At 44.2% G+C, this 15,918-nt stretch overlaps 4 protein-coding genes and 4 non-coding genes across 12 annotated transcripts in view; 6 read left to right on the top strand and 2 right to left on the bottom strand.

The window, feature by feature from the left end:
* The window catches only part of ZWILCH (zwilch kinetochore protein), a 45,088-nt gene extending 44,581 nt beyond the window's left edge, over positions 1-507 (bottom strand). Inside the window, exon 1 of one of the 2 annotated variants that reach the window (XM_055098207.1) lies at positions 462-507. Coding sequence is in view for 1 of the 2 variants with exons in the window: in XM_003827996.4 (XP_003828044.1) it covers positions 167-219 (53 nt within the window). In the remaining variant the exon portion in view is untranslated. Of the gene's footprint in view, positions 1-166 lie in introns of both variants that reach the window. The other variant, XM_003827996.4, reaches the window with a different exon arrangement.
* RPL4 (ribosomal protein L4) lies at positions 412-6,263 on the top strand. The gene is made up of 10 exons (XM_003827997.5): positions 412-792; positions 2,052-2,223; positions 2,417-2,523; positions 2,831-2,969; positions 3,668-3,792; positions 4,076-4,205; positions 4,475-4,631; positions 5,206-5,289; positions 5,406-5,526; positions 5,931-6,263. Exons 1-10 carry the CDS (start codon positions 790-792, stop codon positions 6,174-6,176), a joined length of 1,284 nt encoding a protein of 427 aa, XP_003828045.1. The 5' UTR covers positions 412-789; the 3' UTR covers positions 6,177-6,263.
* On the top strand, positions 2,267-2,338 carry LOC112437234 (small nucleolar RNA SNORD18). Its single transcript, XR_003025870.1, has one exon. It is a non-coding gene; the product is annotated as a small nucleolar RNA SNORD18 (small nucleolar RNA).
* On the top strand, positions 2,671-2,769 carry LOC112437333 (small nucleolar RNA SNORD16). Its single transcript, XR_003025957.1, has one exon. It is a non-coding gene; the product is annotated as a small nucleolar RNA SNORD16 (small nucleolar RNA).
* LOC112437232 (small nucleolar RNA SNORD18) lies at positions 3,489-3,560 on the top strand. Its single transcript, XR_003025868.1, has one exon. It is a non-coding gene; the product is annotated as a small nucleolar RNA SNORD18 (small nucleolar RNA).
* LOC112437233 (small nucleolar RNA SNORD18) lies at positions 4,262-4,330 on the top strand. Its single transcript, XR_003025869.1, has one exon. It is a non-coding gene; the product is annotated as a small nucleolar RNA SNORD18 (small nucleolar RNA).
* An 829-nt stretch (positions 6,264-7,092) lies between the features above and the next one.
* SNAPC5 (small nuclear RNA activating complex polypeptide 5) lies at positions 7,093-15,828 on the top strand. 4 transcript variants are annotated; one of them, XM_024925700.4, is made up of 4 exons: positions 7,653-7,935; positions 10,150-10,239; positions 11,018-11,155; positions 14,850-15,828. In XM_024925700.4, the coding sequence occupies exons 1-3, from the start codon at positions 7,846-7,848 to the stop codon at positions 11,132-11,134; spliced, it is 297 nt and encodes a 98-aa protein (XP_024781468.1). In that variant the 5' UTR covers positions 7,653-7,845; the 3' UTR covers positions 11,135-11,155; positions 14,850-15,828. The 4 variants fall into 4 exon arrangements, with proteins under 4 accessions (XP_063452817.1, XP_034794880.1, XP_024781468.1 ...); XM_063596747.1 differs by lacking the exon at positions 10,150-10,239 and having other exon boundaries at positions 7,093-7,935; XM_034938990.3 differs by lacking the exons at positions 7,653-7,935; positions 14,850-15,828 and adding an exon at positions 7,947-8,087 and having other exon boundaries at positions 11,018-12,253.
* The window catches only part of MAP2K1 (mitogen-activated protein kinase kinase 1), a 101,788-nt gene continuing 99,893 nt past the window's right edge, over positions 14,024-15,918 (bottom strand). Inside the window, exons 10-11 of the mRNA XM_003827992.6 lie at positions 15,809-15,854; positions 14,024-15,065 (exon numbers count right to left, since the gene is read on the bottom strand). Of these exons, the coding sequence (XP_003828040.1) occupies positions 14,952-15,065; positions 15,809-15,854 (160 nt within the window). The 3' untranslated portion in view covers positions 14,024-14,951. The remainder of the gene's footprint in view (positions 15,066-15,808; positions 15,855-15,918) is intronic.

Genomic DNA, 15,918 nt, shown 5'->3' with positions numbered 1-15,918 from the left:
ACCCCACACCGGAGCCGAGAACCGGCCTCTCCCCAACTCCTGGACCCCAGGAAAGCTGGCAAAGCGCTGATCCCCAGAGTGGCAAGAGGCTTAGGGCGGGGATCCAGATACCCAGGGGAAGAAGTGCTGTCCCAGGACCCCAGCCAAAAGAAGAGACTAGACTCACTGAAGGAGACGAGAATAAAACTCCTCTGCTGCGCAGTTCAGCCGCTCCCACATCCCGCCCCAATGTGAGAGCGGTACCAGAACCGCCAAACTGAACTGCGCGCCGGACCGGCGACGTCAGGGGTCGTGGCCCCGCCCCGCCGGGACTATTTTGACCACCCTCCCCCACAATAAGTCCTGTTTGTCCGCAAAGTTAAACTTTCATTTCAAGCCACCCAGAGCTATTTACTATGTCAACAGTCTTCAACTTCCGTCTGCAATAATTAAAATAGGCGCAGTGGTTGGGGAGAAGATACCTCGACTCGCGAGAGTTGACCTCGACTCGCGAGAGTTGGCCTCTCCCCCTATGGATTATTCCGCGAAAAGGAGTCCCTATTTTCTAAGAATTATTATTAGGTTTGGAAGAAAATAGATACCGTAATTTCCCACAAATAAAGAAATAACACTCTCGTTTTTACTTTTGTAGTGTGGTAGAGAGATATTTTTTGTATCCGTGTTGGTTCTTAGGCGGGTAAGGTGGGGCGGTCAAGGGGAAGGTGACATATACAGCGGGAGTGATAAGCACTTCCTTTTCCTGTGGCAGCAGCCGGGCTGAGAGGAGCGTGGCTGTCTCCTCTCTCCGCCATGGTGAGTGGAAGTCCTCTTGGCTGGCCTTACCCCGTATCTCGGGGCCAGTAAGGAAGGATTTGGGGTTCGGAGCGTGGAATCTGTAGGAGATAGAGCGAGGAGAGGGAGATGAGGACCAAAGGCGTCTTTTTCTGGTGTGGAACTGGGATGTGCGGCGATACGGCAGCCATCTTAGAGGCAACGTGGGGTTCCCAGCGCCGGACGCGCCGGGAAGCAGTAGTGGAAAGCACTGGGTCGTTCTCAGGAGCAGTGGGACCTTGTGTTAGAATATTTGCTTATTTAGCCTTTTTCTGGATGCTTGTCTCTGCCTAGCTTAGGAATCATCTCTATTAAAAGCTTTCTGGTTCTCTTCGCTTAAAAATTGTTCGGTGTTATCAAAATCTTTGAATCCTTAGCCAACTCGTAATAAGACCAGTGTTAACATGTGTACTGCTTTTCCACAAATAGTGTTCGTATATACTATGTAGTGTTGTGTGCCGGGGGAGTTAAGCGAACAAAACAGACACTGTCCTGACTGGGATCATAGTTGAGTTGGACTAAATACATAGTAATACTAGATGGTAGTAAGAGATGAAAACATAGGGAATAGGAGTGGTTTGGCTTTAAACAGTGATCAGAGAAAGCTTAAAGTGGCCTGAAGGATGTGAGAAAGCTGGCAAAGAGGAGCTTTAGAGTGAACACTTGGAAAGTCTGAGGCAAGTGCTGGGTGGTCCTGAGACCGAAAAATATCTGGAAGAGTGTATGGGAGTTGAGATCAGAAGTAGAGAAGATGGTGTAGGTCAGCCTCAGGATTTTCATTTTACTCACAGTTGGGAAGACTTGGAGGTTTAAACAAAAAGTAATATCACCAGTCTTTCCACTGGTGAGCTTTGGAAACACGTGTTTAGTAGAGGGTGAGGGTGAGTGGGACAGGGATGGAAGTTGGGATGAGTAGAGCCCGGGTAGACAGGATTTGCTGATTAATTGGCATTAAACAGCATCTCCAAACCTTACAATATGGTTTTGATTTAGCTATTGTGCTTTATAAGGCTTGCTTTGAAAGTTTTATGATAAACAATTCTTTTTGAAAATAAAATTGTGCAGTAGAGGTTGAGATTCTAAGGGTTCTAGTTATTTACTGCTATTTTGGTTTAAGGGTTGTTTGCCCCACCATACCAGTCTCTTCTGCAATTGAGTATTTAATGGTATTGTTGGGGTATGAGAAGAGTTTGCTTCAAACATTACTTGTCAATAAAAATAATCCTTGTCTTTTTCTTTAGGCGTGTGCTCGCCCACTGATATCGGTGTACTCCGAAAAGGGGGAGTCATCTGGCAAAAATGTCACTTTGCCTGCTGTATTCAAGGCTCCTATTCGACCAGATATTGTGAACTTTGTTCACACCAACTTGCGCAAAAACAACAGACAGCCCTACGCTGTCAGTGAATTAGCAGGTATGGATTTATATCTTCTGCAGATATTTTAGGGACTGCTTTACAGTAGTGATGAAATTCCACTTCATTGGTCCGTGTTTCTGAACCACATGATTTTCTCGGATGTTCTGATGCTGTTTGCTACCATGCATAATAGTCATGGGTTGGTATGTATGATGAAGCAGCTACAACTTTTATCTCTTCTCAATTTTAGGTCATCAGACTAGTGCTGAGTCTTGGGGTACTGGCAGAGCTGTGGCTCGAATTCCCAGAGTTCGAGGTGGTGGGACTCACCGCTCTGGCCAGGGTGCTTTTGGAAACGTATCCTTTGTTTAACTACCTAAGACTGGTCAGCTCTGATGGAATTTAGCGGCCTGGGTCTGGTTTATTGATGATAATACGGTGTAAAAATATTACCTTTTTTTGTCTTGAAGAGAAGGGGCTTCATTTATATGGGGTTATTTTGCTTGCAATGATGTCGTAATTTGCGTCTTACTCTGTTCTCAGCGACAGTTGCCTGCTGTCAGTAAGCTGGTACAGAAGGTTGACGAAAATTCTTACTGAGCAAGAAATAACCTTGTTGTAATTACTAAAATTTGAGAAATGTGATTCTTGACTGGAAAAATAGATGTGTCGTGGAGGCCGAATGTTTGCACCAACCAAAACCTGGCGCCGTTGGCATCGTAGAGTGAACACAACCCAAAAACGATATGCCATCTGTTCTGCCCTGGCTGCCTCAGCCCTACCAGCACTGGTCATGTCTAAAGGTTTGTAATACTTCATATAAGAGAGTTTGATAGAAGAAATAAGACACCTACTATTTGATCATTAGGGTGATTTTTATTCACAGTAACCCGTTTCAAGATGGCTAGAAGAGAATAATTTGAATGTTTTTAGCATAAAATATTTTAGTTCATGGATATTCCAGTTACACTGATTTGATCTTGACAAATGACTGCATTCAGTTATCAAATGTACTCCAGAAATACATGTTACATATCGGTTTAAAAATTTTTTAATCAAAAATATTTCATATCAGTGATACAAAATGCCCCACTTTTCTTTCACGTGTACCTTTGTTAAAATTGCACATTGTTTTCATTCTGAAGTGTCTGATTAAATTTTAATCCTTTACCAAATACTAGGTCTGACTACTTAAATCTGACAAATCAATCAGGGAATACTAGCGTAACTGGGGAACTATTCAAGTAGTAGTTTAGTATATCCTTAGAAAACTTCCAACTTAAACTTGCCTGTTGCGTACCCATCGCATTTTTATTTAACTGTCAAAATGATGAGATTCCACTTAATTGGTCCGTGTTTCTGAAACACATGATATTTGTGGAAATTCTGACTTGGCAAACGGAATACCATTTTGCTTTTATTGGTTGTATAAAATGTTTGATTTTTTTTTTTTCCCCAAAAGTTTCAGGATAACCAAGTTAGTGTCATTGGTTTTTGTTAGGTCATCGTATTGAGGAAGTTCCTGAACTTCCTTTGGTAGTTGAAGATAAAGTTGAAGGCTACAAGAAGACCAAGGAAGCTGTTTTGCTCCTTAAGAAACTTAAAGCCTGGAATGATATCAAAAAGGTCCGTTCAGTGAGCACATTTACAGTTTGGTACTCCTTGTTCACAGTTTGTCACTTTGAATTTCAGAAGATAAGGGCAGTATAGCTAAGCCTTAATGTGTGAGAGAACAAGAACCTCAGAGCCCGATTACTTGGGTTTGAATCCTAACTGCTGTTTATGGCTCTGTGTAACCTTGGCAAGTTATTGTGCCCAGTTTAATCATCTGTAAAAAGGAATTAAAACTCTGAAGATCTATTGCAGAGATTCTATCTTAATCAGAATACTAAAACTGCTCACTTTGTAGGTCTATGCCTCTCAGCGAATGAGAGCTGGCAAAGGCAAAATGAGAAACCGTCGCCGTATCCAGCGCAGGGGCCCGTGCATCATCTATAATGAGGATAATGGTATCATCAAGGCCTTCAGAAACATCCCTGGTAATTAAACTGCTTACATATATTGACTAGGTATACTCTGCAAGTCTACTCAGCTTTTGTTATGATGAGATTCCACTTAAGGTCCGTGTTTCTGAAACACATGATTTTGTGGAAGTTCTGATTTATGGCTGAAAGAGTTGCACCATTGATGGTTGAAACTTCATAATTAATAAGTTCTCAGGTACCTTTTATAGCTCTTAAGCCATAAAGATAATTTGTGTTTCTTTTGTTGAAATACAGGCTCCCTAATTTTTCTTTCCCTTTAAAAGGAATTACTCTGCTTAATGTAAGCAAGCTGAACATTTTGAAGCTTGCTCCTGGTGGGCATGTGGGACGTTTCTGCATTTGGACTGAAAGTGCTTTCCGGAAGTTAGATGAATTGTATGGCACTTGGCGTAAAGCCGCTTCCCTCAAGAGTAACTACAAGTAAGTATCTTTCATATACTAAGCACAGATAAGTTTATATTGTGGATATTAACATTCAGAATTGGCTTACATGTTTTCTAAATTTATTCCCATTTCCCCTTATGTGCAGCAACAGTATGCCAAAATGAGACTCACCTGGTCTATATTTTTGGTTTTTTGTTTTGTTTTTGAGACAGAGTTGTTCTGTCTCACCCACGCTGGAGTGTAGTGGTGTGATCGTGGCTTACTGCAGCCTCCGCCTCCCGGGTTCAAGCAGTTCTCCTGTCTCAGCCTCCCAAGTACCTGGGACTACAGGCGTGTGCCACCACACCCGGCTAATTGTAGAGTTGGGGTTTTACCATGTTGGCCAGGCTGGTCTGGAACTCCTGACCTTAGGTGATCCACCCGCCTCGGCCTCCCCAAGTGCTGGGATTATAGGGGTGAGCCACCACACCCGGCCTGGTCCATGTTTATGAGAAGTGATAGTGTAGTAGATATTTTGGAGAGCATAGTGGTTAAAAATAAAGCTTCAGTTGAGCTTCCTGTTCTTTGGTTGATTACTTTTACATGTACATGTCAATCTTTTCCCTTTCAGTCTTCCCATGCACAAGATGATTAATACAGATCTTAGCAGAATCTTGAAAAGCCCAGAGATCCAAAGAGCCCTTCGAGCACCACGGTAAAGTGATACTTAGAGTGTAATTCTCGCCCCAACCCTATACTATTGGTTGTTTCAAAAATTTGTATGTGTATAATGTTAAGTAAAATGTTGATACAGTATCTGCCTTTTTATAGCAAGAAGATCCATCGCAGAGTCCTAAAGAAGAACCCACTGAAAAACTTGAGAATCATGTTGAAGCTAAACCCATATGCAAAGACCATGCGCCGGAACACCATTCTTCGCCAGGCCAGGAATGTGAGTGGGGTTTTTGTTTGTTTGTTTTTGAGTCGGAATCTCGCTCTGTCACCCAGGCTGGAGTGCAATGGCGTGATCTCAGCTCACTGCAACCTCCACCTACCAGGTTCAAGCAGTTCTTCTGTCTCAGCCTCCCAAGTAGCTGGCACTACAGGCACACGCCACCATGTCCGGCTAATTTTTGTATTTTCAGTAGAGACGGGGTTTCACTATATTGGTTAGGCTGGTCTCAAACTCCTGACCTCAGGTGATTCACCTGCCTCGGCCTCCCAAAGTGCTGGGATTACAGGCGTGAGCCACCGTGCCCGGCTGGTTTTTTTGTTTTGTTTTTGTTTTTCTCTTCCTGATACATTAAGTTCTTACAGGGGTTTGATTCTTACTGTTTTCTGCCTAATTTGTTGCAGCACAAGCTCCGGGTGGATAAGGCAGCTGCTGCAGCAGCGGCACTACAAGCCAAATCAGATGAGAAGGCGGCGGTTGCAGGCAAGAAGCCTGTGGTAGGTAAGAAAGGAAAGAAGGCTGCTGTTGGTGTTAAGAAGCAGAAGAAGCCTCTGGTGGGAAAAAAGGCAGCAGCTACCAAGAAACCAGCCCCTGAAAAGAAGCCTGCAGAGAAGAAACCTACTACAGAGGAAAAGAAGCCTGCTGCATAAACTCTTAAATTTGATTATTCCATAGAGGTCAAATCATTTTGGACAGCTTCTTTTGAATAAAGACCTGATTATACAGGCAGTGAGAAACATGACTTGGTGTGCTCTGTAAAGCTTGGTTAGAATTTTTTTAAAGTGACATTTTGTTGGCCATAATTTAGACTGTTACATTTTATATAGTGTGGTATAAAATGGGGCATGGATTTATACTAAGTCCATGGAGTTCAGTGGAAGGGGAATGATTTAAAAAAATTGTGGTTTTCTAAATAATGTGGCTTGAAAAATAGGTGTAACAGGACTTGGTCAGAAACGCAGAGGCTGTTCAAGTTTAGCTCCCCACCAGATGGAAAATAGGTTAAATTCTGTAAAGATTTAACTTTAACCACAAGAGGGCACAATTGGAGAGCACAATTTTTTTGGTACGGCAGTAAAATTGATTACCTCTTGAAGTGTTCTTTTTAACCAGCTATGACAATAGAGTTGAGTATTTTCACCCATGGTTTGAAAAAGTGCCAGAAGGCCACACTGGCCCACATCTGTAATCCCAACACTTTGGAACCCTAAGGTGGGCAGAGCACTTGAGCCAATGAGTTCAAGACCAGCCTGGCCAACATGATGAAATCTCGTCTCTACTGAAAATATAAAAAATAGCCAGTCATGGTGCATGCCTGTAACCCCAGCTACTTGGAGGCTGAGGCAAGAGAATCACTTGAACCTGGGAGGTGGAGGTTGCAATGAGCCAAGATTGTACCATTGCCCTCCAGCCTGGGCGTCAGAGCAAGACTCTCTGAAAAGTACCAGAAGCATTTTTCAGGACTGCCTGTGTGTCTTGGTGATTATGTTAACCAAGTGTGTTCAAAAGAAGTACCCATGAAATGCCTCCAGATATAAGGGTTTTTTTTTTTTTTTTTTTACCCATAAAGCTAAACTGCAAATATTACCCTAGAATTAACCTCTTGTCCTGTGTCAAAAAGTCTTGTTTTGCATCTGGATTGTTAAACTGTCAGCTTCTCTCTGACAGTCTCGAACTGTCAAGACGGTCTCAGTTCACAGCCAAGGTGATCTGTTAACCCTCCCCATTTCCAGGGCCAAATCTCCGTTCTTAAGCACGTCGTTTCTTAGCACGGCTTTATTTTCATGCTCTTTAGTTCTCTATTTTGTGCAGCCTTACCCCTTTAAAGTCCACTGTGAGTCCTACCCTGCAGGGCCTCTTAACACAGTAGAGTTCATGTGCTACTGATTTCAAACACGTGTGCAGGATTTGTGGGGTTAAAGATAGCCACTTGGTGGCACACCACGTTGGAAGTGCTGTTCACCCGGTCATTTGAAACGGTGTTTGACCACTTGGTGCGCAAATGGCCTATCGGATTAAAGGATAGCCAAACCCAAGATTTCTTCAGGTTCTTTACAGCTCCATGGATCTAATTTCAAAATCCTGATCATTACTCATGAATCAAGGTGTTTTGACACAGGCTGTACCCCTTCCTGCAGCTCGTCCCCCGCGGAGTGGCCAGGCTACGGCGGGCGCCGGAAGGGGGCGCACTCCTCGCCTTTCCCCAATGTGTCGGGCAGCCCCGCCTCCCCGCTCGGTTTCCGGGAGTCGGCGGCGATGGCGTCATCACCGAGTGCCGGGCCGACAGCCGCGCGGAGGTTGGCTATGTGACCAGGCAACATGCTGAGCCGGCTTCAGGAACTGCGCAAGGAGGAGGAGACGCTGCTGCGGTTGAAGGCAGCCCTGCACGACCAGCTGAACCGCCTCAAGGTGACCCCGCGGCCCTCTCCTGCCCCTCCTCCATTCCTCCCGAGCGACCATTTCCCCCCAACCTGGGCCTCTGTGGTGACCATCTGCTGCGGCCAGTTCTCCGCTACTCACTAGCTGTGGTGGCGCCAATTTAGAGGTTTACAAACAAACAGGTATCTGAATCACCTGGGGAGTTTGCTGTGCGCTTCTTAGGCCCTATCTTTCAGAATCTTGACCTCGCAAGTCTAGGGTGAGGCCCAGGGATCTGTGTTTGGCAAGTGCAGTCCTACCTGCTGCTTCCTGTAAATGTTGATGGCCCTCAGACAGCACGCTGAGGAAGTGCTCCCTCCCGAAGGCTCGCCTAGACCCCTCTGGCCACCGACCCCTTCCTCCTGAGCTGCTGTTTTCTAGTTTGTTTTGGCGCTTGAAATGCTCTAGTTTTGCCAAGCCAGAAGGAACTCCTAGATCCTCCCATGCTACCAAGGAAGAAACTGAGGCCCTGGGAGAAGAGACTTGTCCTAATGTCTGGAGCTTCCAGTGGCTCTTGTTACTGACGCCATGGCCTTGAGGAGGAGTCGGGATTTAGGCCCACGTGGGCCACTTCCCAAACCTGTGCTTAATGCAGCCCCTCAGCCCGGGCAATATAGTGAGACCTCGTCTCTACAAAAAATTGAGACAGGGCCTCACTGTATCGCCCAGGCTGGAGTGCAGTGACATGATCTCGGCTCACTGCAACCTCCGCCTTCTGGGTCAAGCGATTCTCGTGCTTCACCTTCCCAAGTAGCTGGGATTACAGGTGTGCACCACCACGCCCGGCTAATTTTTGTATTTTTAGTAGAGACGGGGTTTCACCATGTTGCCCAGGCTGGTTTCGAACTCCTGAGCTCAAGCGATCAGCCCGCCTCGGCCTTCCAAAGTGCTGAGATTACAGGCGTGAGCCACTGCGTCCGGCCTTACAAAAAAAAATTAAAATTAGCTGAGCGTGGTGGTGCGTGCCTGTAGTTCAGCTACTTGGGAAACTGAGGTGGGAGGATGGCCAAAGCCCAGGTGGTCAAAGCTGTAGAGAGCCCAGATTGTGCCACTGCACTCCAGCATGCAACTATATGGGGAGACCCTGCCTTAAAAAAAAAAAAAAAAAGTCCCAGGGAGGTTATTATGCTAATCCCTGCTCAGCATTCTTTTCACAATCTTTTTTTTTTGAGACAGAGTTTCGCTCTTGTTGCTCAGCCTAGAGTGCAGTGGCGCAATCTTGGCTCACTGCAACCTCCGCCTCCCGGGTTCAAGGGATTCTCCTGTCTCAGCCTCCCAAGTAGCTGGGATTACAGGCATGTGCCACCACGCCGGGCTAATTTTTTGTATTTAGTAGAGACGGGGTTTCACCATGTTGGCCAAGGTGTTCTCGAACTCCTGACCTCAGGTGATCCACCTGCCTATTCCTCCCGAAGTGCTGGGATTACAGGCGTGAGCCACTGGGCTCGGCCCTTTTTCAGAAACTTTAAGTCCATATGAGGTGAGGATTACCAAAGCCCTTTGTAAAAGGAAAAGTATTGTACACCTGTGACATATCAAAATCATAAGCATTTTTCCTTAGGGAAGTTATACTTTTAGTAGAGACAGGGTTTCACAGTGTTAGCCAGGATGTTCTCGATCTCCTGACCTCATGATCCGCCCGCCTCAGTGCTGGGATTACAGGCGTGAGCCACCGCGCCCGGCCTCCTTAGGGAAGTCATAATGCCCTCCACTTATTTGTGTTTCTATATTGCCACGGTACCCTTACAAGTACTTAATGAGTGTATTGATGACCACCTCCAAAGCCCAGATTTCCTTATGCTTCAGCAAACACCTCTGTTTTCTATTCTTCTTTCCTTCACGTTCTCATTACTGAGTAACAGCCTCAGGTCCAGGGAATCTCTCTCTCTGAGGAATCAGATGACACCTGGCTGTTTTAATGACACACTTGTACTTTGAGTTGCTAGGTCTGTGGAAGTGGAAGCCATGACTCAGCCAGAACACCTGTTCAGCCCAGGGGAAAAGGGCTAGAGTCTTTCTTTACTCATCTCCTTAAAAGAGAGAAAACCTAAGAGCCTACCCCCCCAACTTTCCCTCTAGAGCAACACAGAGATAGTTTTCATTCCCTCTCTTGATGCAAATGTTTCATAGTGTGCCCAGCAGTTTACCCACATCAGTAGTCCAGTGAAATAGTAAGGAAAAGTGTCCTCAACTCTTCTTTTCTAGGTTGAAGAATTAGCCCTCCAATCAATGATCAGTTCTAGAAGAGGGGATGAGATGCTGTCTTCTCACACTGTACCTGAACAGTCACATGATGTAAGCTTAATCAAGTACAGGCCTAGGAGAGTCATGCAAAGTCTGCTCTGCTCCCATGCTGCTTGGGTGGTGAAGAACTGTTGTAAATCACATTACCTAGCCCAAAGGGCTCTGAGAAGTGCTGATAACAGTTTTCTGGTTTAATAAGGTGGCAACTCTCCATTAACCACCTTCCTACCAGCTACTTATACACTAATTAATTAAGTAGTTACTAATGTTTTACCTCCATCCTCCTCGTCATCCATTCTGTCTAGTTACTCAGATGAACCCGGGGGAGAGTGGAGATTTTTGTAGGACGATGTCAAAACTCTTGATTTTTTGTGAATAAGTAACCTTGGGATTCAAGAGTGTGGCTTCAAGTACAAGGCACAGTGCTAAAAGATGAGCTCCAGTCCTCATCATACTCATCTCTTACCAAATGCCCTGAAGTAAGTCAGCAAAATCTAAGTACACAATATTTGAGCAGTTCTCCCAGATTTTGTGTGTTAAGACATTTAAAACCATGATACAGCAGCACATGTAAGTTGGCACAAATCTTATGGAGCTTTGTGTAATAATGTTTGTAAATGAGGTAACATTCTACTGAATCTGGGGCATTTACTGTTGCCCCATTTTGGTAATGGAGGTGGGGGTATAAAAGGAAAGTGGCCATACCTCTTAGTCATAAGTACTGGGGATAGATATGCAATTGAGATCTGATTTTAAGTCATTTTTAAGAATTTGCTGTTTTGAGGCCAGCATCTTTCCTGCTAATCTGTGATGCCCTTGGCCAATACAGATGTTGGTGCATGTAGACAATGAAGCATCAATCAACCAAACAACCCTGGAGCTGAGCACAAAGAGTCATGTGACGGAAGAGGAGGAGGAGGAAGAGGAAGAAGAATCAGATTCCTAAAGGAGGGGGAAAGCCAGGCTGGTCAGTTATACAAATTGCATTTCTAAGGCTCAGGCTACTTCTCCTCAAGGAAATCATCTTGCCCTGGGCCCTGTGATCTGCTTGAAAGGAAAGCAGGAACTATAAGGAGGATGTGTAGTTGCAAAAATGGCTCCATCGGTAACTCAAGCTTCAGAATGTTATGACATACAGAAAATCAAAGATGCTGTGTCTTAGCATTGAGTAATATGGGTGGTGCTGTCTGTAATCTGGTCAGATTCAGTTAACTGTTCAAAACAAAATTTCCTCTGAAATACTGTTGAGAAAGTCTGGCATTTGCAAAAAGAGCAGAGTTTAAATACAAGCCAGTCTTTCCAGTCAACAATGCCTCTTTGAAGAAAACCAATTAAAGACTGTTTGCATGCCGCTGAACCCTTGTGAGCAGTTAGGACACAGTCTAGGACAGAAAGATGACAAGGGGAAGGACTGAGGGCCATCTGAGAGCACAAGCTGTTTCTACCTCTCAGAGGCATTGAAATATTGCATGCTATAAACTGCTTTGTGTATCTGTTATCACCTCTCACTTGAGACATCACTCACTGGTAAAATGTTTTATAAATAAATTATAAGTAGCCATCATGGAGCCTGCTGGTTTCTAGATAGCGACAGAGAGAAGCAGCAGTTCCTTCTCCGAGGAAAAGATACAACAGGATGGTTTGAAATCCATTTCTGGTCCTTAAGAGAGATGTGCCATGCTTGGAAGACTGGATTTTTTGTTTTGTTTTTTGTTTTGTTTTGTTTGAGACAGAGTTTCACTCTTATTCCCAGGCTGGAGTGCAATGGCGCGATTTTGGCTCACTGCAACCTCCCCCTCTCGGGTTCAAGTGATTCTTCTGCCTCAGCCTCCAGAGTAGCTAGGATTACAGGCATGCACCACCACACCCGGCTAATTTTGTATTTTTAGTAAAGATGGGATTTCTCCATGTTGGTCAGGCTGCTCTCGAACTCCCAACCTCAGGTTTTCCTCCCGCCTCGACCTCCCAAAGTGCTGGGATTACACACGTGAGCCACTACACCAGGCCGGAAGACTGGATTTTTGTTAACAGATGACAGTTACAGAATAAGAGTTTTTACTTAGTATCTGAAGTTGAGGTTCATTTCTGCATACTGTCCCTTTTCCACTGACTACCATGAAATAAGTAGTTGCTTAATTTTATAAAATTAATTTCCCCTGCCCAAGCAACAGTAAAAGCCAAACAAAACACAAAGAATCATGTCAAGCAGAACTTATGTAACAGTTCCCAAAGAAAACAAACAATACTTTTTTTGTTAATCCACATTTCATTGAAGTTATTTTGAGCTGCTTTTAGAGGAAACAGCCAGAAGTTTAAATGAGCATGTTCCTTAGAACACACAATGGGAAGACAGTTTGGGAGCAAAAAGCATCAAGGTACATAAATTTTGGGGGTCTAATTTAAAATATGAGCATGGGTTTTAAAAGCTGGAAAACTTGACGATGAATTCCAGCTCTACCACTAACTGGTCACTTGTCCTCTCACCTCTTTGCAACTCACGTTCCCATCTGTAAGGTGAAGATACTCACATCTGCTCTAGCAGTTTCACAGGTTGCTATGAGGTGCTAATGAGATCATTTAAAAATCCAACTATCATTGGTATCTCAGTAAGAATCTGGCATTGGGAGCTCAAAACACTGCAAGATTCATGCGGGGATCATAATTCTTGGCTAAAAATTAAAAAAAAAAAAATCTAAACACCCCTCAAAAGACACTGAGCATGAAAGTGGTCAGATCTAGGTTTTAGATACCAGGTTATAACATTTCTCCAAAGGAGGTAGTATTCTCATTTTAATGAAACATTCTCAGTAGTGGTGGTATCCTGTCATTTGTAAAAGACACACAGTGTAAATGTTAAAACCCAGCCTGAATGTTTATATGTTGAAAATGTATAAGTTAAACTGTTGACTTAGAAAAGCTATACTTCACAGTGAGAGAAAAAAAAGTTGACTAGCTTAGGCAGCAGTATATACAACACTGATCATTTTTTTTAAAATCCTGGCAATATCCCAAGCTCTGGTACCTCTAGATTGGACTACCTACTTAGAAGATTATTTACCCAAGTTTTGTTTTTAATCTAAAAAGGAATGGGCCTTTTATTTATAAATATATATGTTGGCTTTAGTTTCTGTAACCTGCCCTTTCAAAGAAAATAATGAGCGGAGAGGTATTGACCAGCAGCCTCAAATGTACCTAAAAGTTCCCAATGGCTTTGTGACATCACTGCCACCTCACAGGTATGACAAAGCCAGCGCCAGGCACATTCCTCCTTTCCAGGAAGGTGTGGTTAAGTGTAAGTGGTGAAAGAAGGGAAACCATTGCTTAATGTCGCAAAGGAGACAGACTGTCCTATGTTGTGCAGAAAGCTCCCACACCAGGTAGGCAAGCTGGCCACCAGCAAGGCCCTCCTATGAGCATGACTAGCCTAAAAGTGCAGGCAGGCCCTCAGCTCAACTATTGGTATATGGAAAATGAGAAATGTTCTGTGAGATAAGAAATGTTGTGTCATTTTTCTCAGATTTGCTCCCAGTCCCCCATCAGCTGCTTTTCCCTTGTATAAAAGAGATCAAAGGAATATACAGGATCTATTCACAGGTCCCACAAGGAAGGTGGTTGGAAGAGTCACAGATAAGGGTGTTGGGTGAGAAGAGCTGGACTGAGTCCAGAGATTGAAATTACAGGAAGCCCCATTAGTCCAAAGCACTGAACTCGGTGTCGTGTTTCTGCCTTCCAGCCTCCTCGTCATCTTCACCTTTCCCCCTCACCAGTGTTGCTTGGCTAAACCAGTATTTCTTGTGTACTAAAGAAATTGAAAAGCTTACCACAAAAGCAAAAGTAGCTTTCATCCTTTTTTTTTTATTTCATAGTATATTTATTAGAATAAGAGATTAGATTTGTTAAACATCTAGGTTAAAATGGTTAAAAGGATTTTCATACAATTTTAGGCACTATACACGTTGTTTACAACAGCATTGGTACTTGGATATGGGGAAAGATAAATCCGACATTTTAATGTCTTGATCAATTTGTGACATTCAAAATAATTCCATTTAAGAAACATTAATCAAAACTTAAAGAGACATACCACTAAGTATCCCACACAGTATATTGAAAATAAATATAGAAATACAACCAGAAGTCTACAGATCACCACAGTAGACAGACTGGTGAAGCCCCAGCTATCATGGCAGTGAAGGGCTCTGGCTAGATTTGGATGTCAACTGCTGAGTTCTACATGAAAAGCAAATAATAATAATAAAATAACATGATGTACACTCTCTGATGCTCATTTTCATAGCAGCAAAGCATGCTTCACATGCACTGCCTGTGAAGGATCTCACAAGGCTCCCTCCTAGAGAGAAAGTATGCCCAGCAAGAATAAAGTACCACCAAATGTCAAAGAATCCCGAAATACAGGCAGACAGCCAGTCATGGAGCAGGAACAGCAGTGCAATTGTAAGAATGACTACCCACATTCACCAAAATTTCACTGTAATTCAGCCTGGCACAGGTTTTGATCATCAGCATACACACAAATAGCCCCAAGCACAAAGCCAATCCACTTAGGGGAACAATAATAGTAATAAGAATAAAGACAGTAATATTAAAAATGACAAGAGTAGAATCTTGGCACATGCTGTGTTCTTCATCCTTTGTCACAGGTGAAATGCACATCTGAACAGAGACAGGCATGGGAAGGAGGCCCAAAAGCGACATGGCAAACCACCGGGCAGGGGACTCGCTCTTTGCTGCTTCCCAAACACTTAGACGCCAGCAGCATGGGTTGGTGTGCTGGGCTGGTTAAGGCCGATGGTGGAGCAGAGCCAACCTGCAAAATCCACTTCCTCAGCATCAGATCTCTTGATAAAAGCATGAACCTGCATGTAAGGAAACGAGAGAACGTGGTGTTAAAAAGAAACAAAAAACAAAACAAAACCCACCAGGAAGGAAAATCCAAGAGTTTCAGGTCTAGAGCTTGTGCTGCACTTGGAAAGAGCACCTGGCACCTGCCCCTGAGCAACAGTGGGGCCAGCTGCAGGCCCAAAGACCTGCTCCACCAGTCACAGCAGCTGTGAGGCCTTGGGCAAGTCACCTCTTGGAGCCTACTCTTGCAGTATGGAGACAGTAACTCTGCCTTAAATGCCTCACAGGCTTGTTAGAAGGGACAAAGAAAATGATGGACTTAGTGCATATTATACTATATACACCGTCTATGGCTGTCCAGATATTTACAGTATTACTTAGCTATTTCCACTGCCACCAAACGAGACAGCAGGCGGAGAGTGACTCTGGAAGGAGGCTGAATGTAAGGTGAGGCAGTCAGTATTAGGGAAAGGCGGCATCCCCATGAAGGGGGTGGGCTGGCCTTTTCTTTCCCGTGGCCCCCTCAGGCCTTTCCTCTGGCATATGCTTACTCAGGCTGTGGGGGTCACCCCAGCTTTCCCTTAAACTGATGGGAGAGCAAAGGAGACTGGTGTTTGGTATTCTGCAGCCCCAGGCTCAGCTGGACCACAGTGGGCAGGGAATGAATGGGCTCTGGAAGTACTGCACAGATGACTGACAGAGAAGAAGAACAAATGAATAAACAGGTACTGTAAGAATCCGGAATAAATAGACTCACCATGAGTTGCTTCAAATCTGCTCTCTCTGCGGGGTTTTTTATTAAGCTTAAAGGAAGAAAGACAAGGTAAGAGCTATTGCCTGGCACTGGTTCTAGCTCAAATAACATGT

This window comes from Pan paniscus, chromosome 16 (assembly GCF_029289425.2).
Source record: "Pan paniscus chromosome 16, NHGRI_mPanPan1-v2.0_pri, whole genome shotgun sequence".
NCBI lineage: Eukaryota > Metazoa > Chordata > Mammalia > Primates > Hominidae > Pan > Pan paniscus.
Note: the sequence above shows the minus strand (reverse complement) of the source record. Positions and strands in the feature narration are given on the sequence as shown.

Coding starts and splice junctions, on each gene's coding strand:
- RPL4 (XM_003827997.5), top strand. Junction 3,793..4,075: donor CCTGGAATGATATCAAAAAG/GTCCGTTCAGTG, acceptor CTCACTTTGTAG/GTCTATGCCTCTCAGCGAAT. Junction 4,632..5,205: donor TCCCTCAAGAGTAACTACAA/GTAAGTATCTTT, acceptor TTTCCCTTTCAG/TCTTCCCATGCACAAGATGA.
- SNAPC5 (XM_024925700.4), top strand. CDS start 7,846: ATGCTGAGCCGGCTTCAGGAACTGCGCAAGGAGGAGGAGACGCTGCTG. Junction 7,936..10,149: donor ACCAGCTGAACCGCCTCAAG/GTGACCCCGCGG, acceptor CTTCTTTTCTAG/GTTGAAGAATTAGCCCTCCA. Junction 10,240..11,017: donor TACCTGAACAGTCACATGAT/GTAAGCTTAATC, acceptor TGGCCAATACAG/ATGTTGGTGCATGTAGACAA.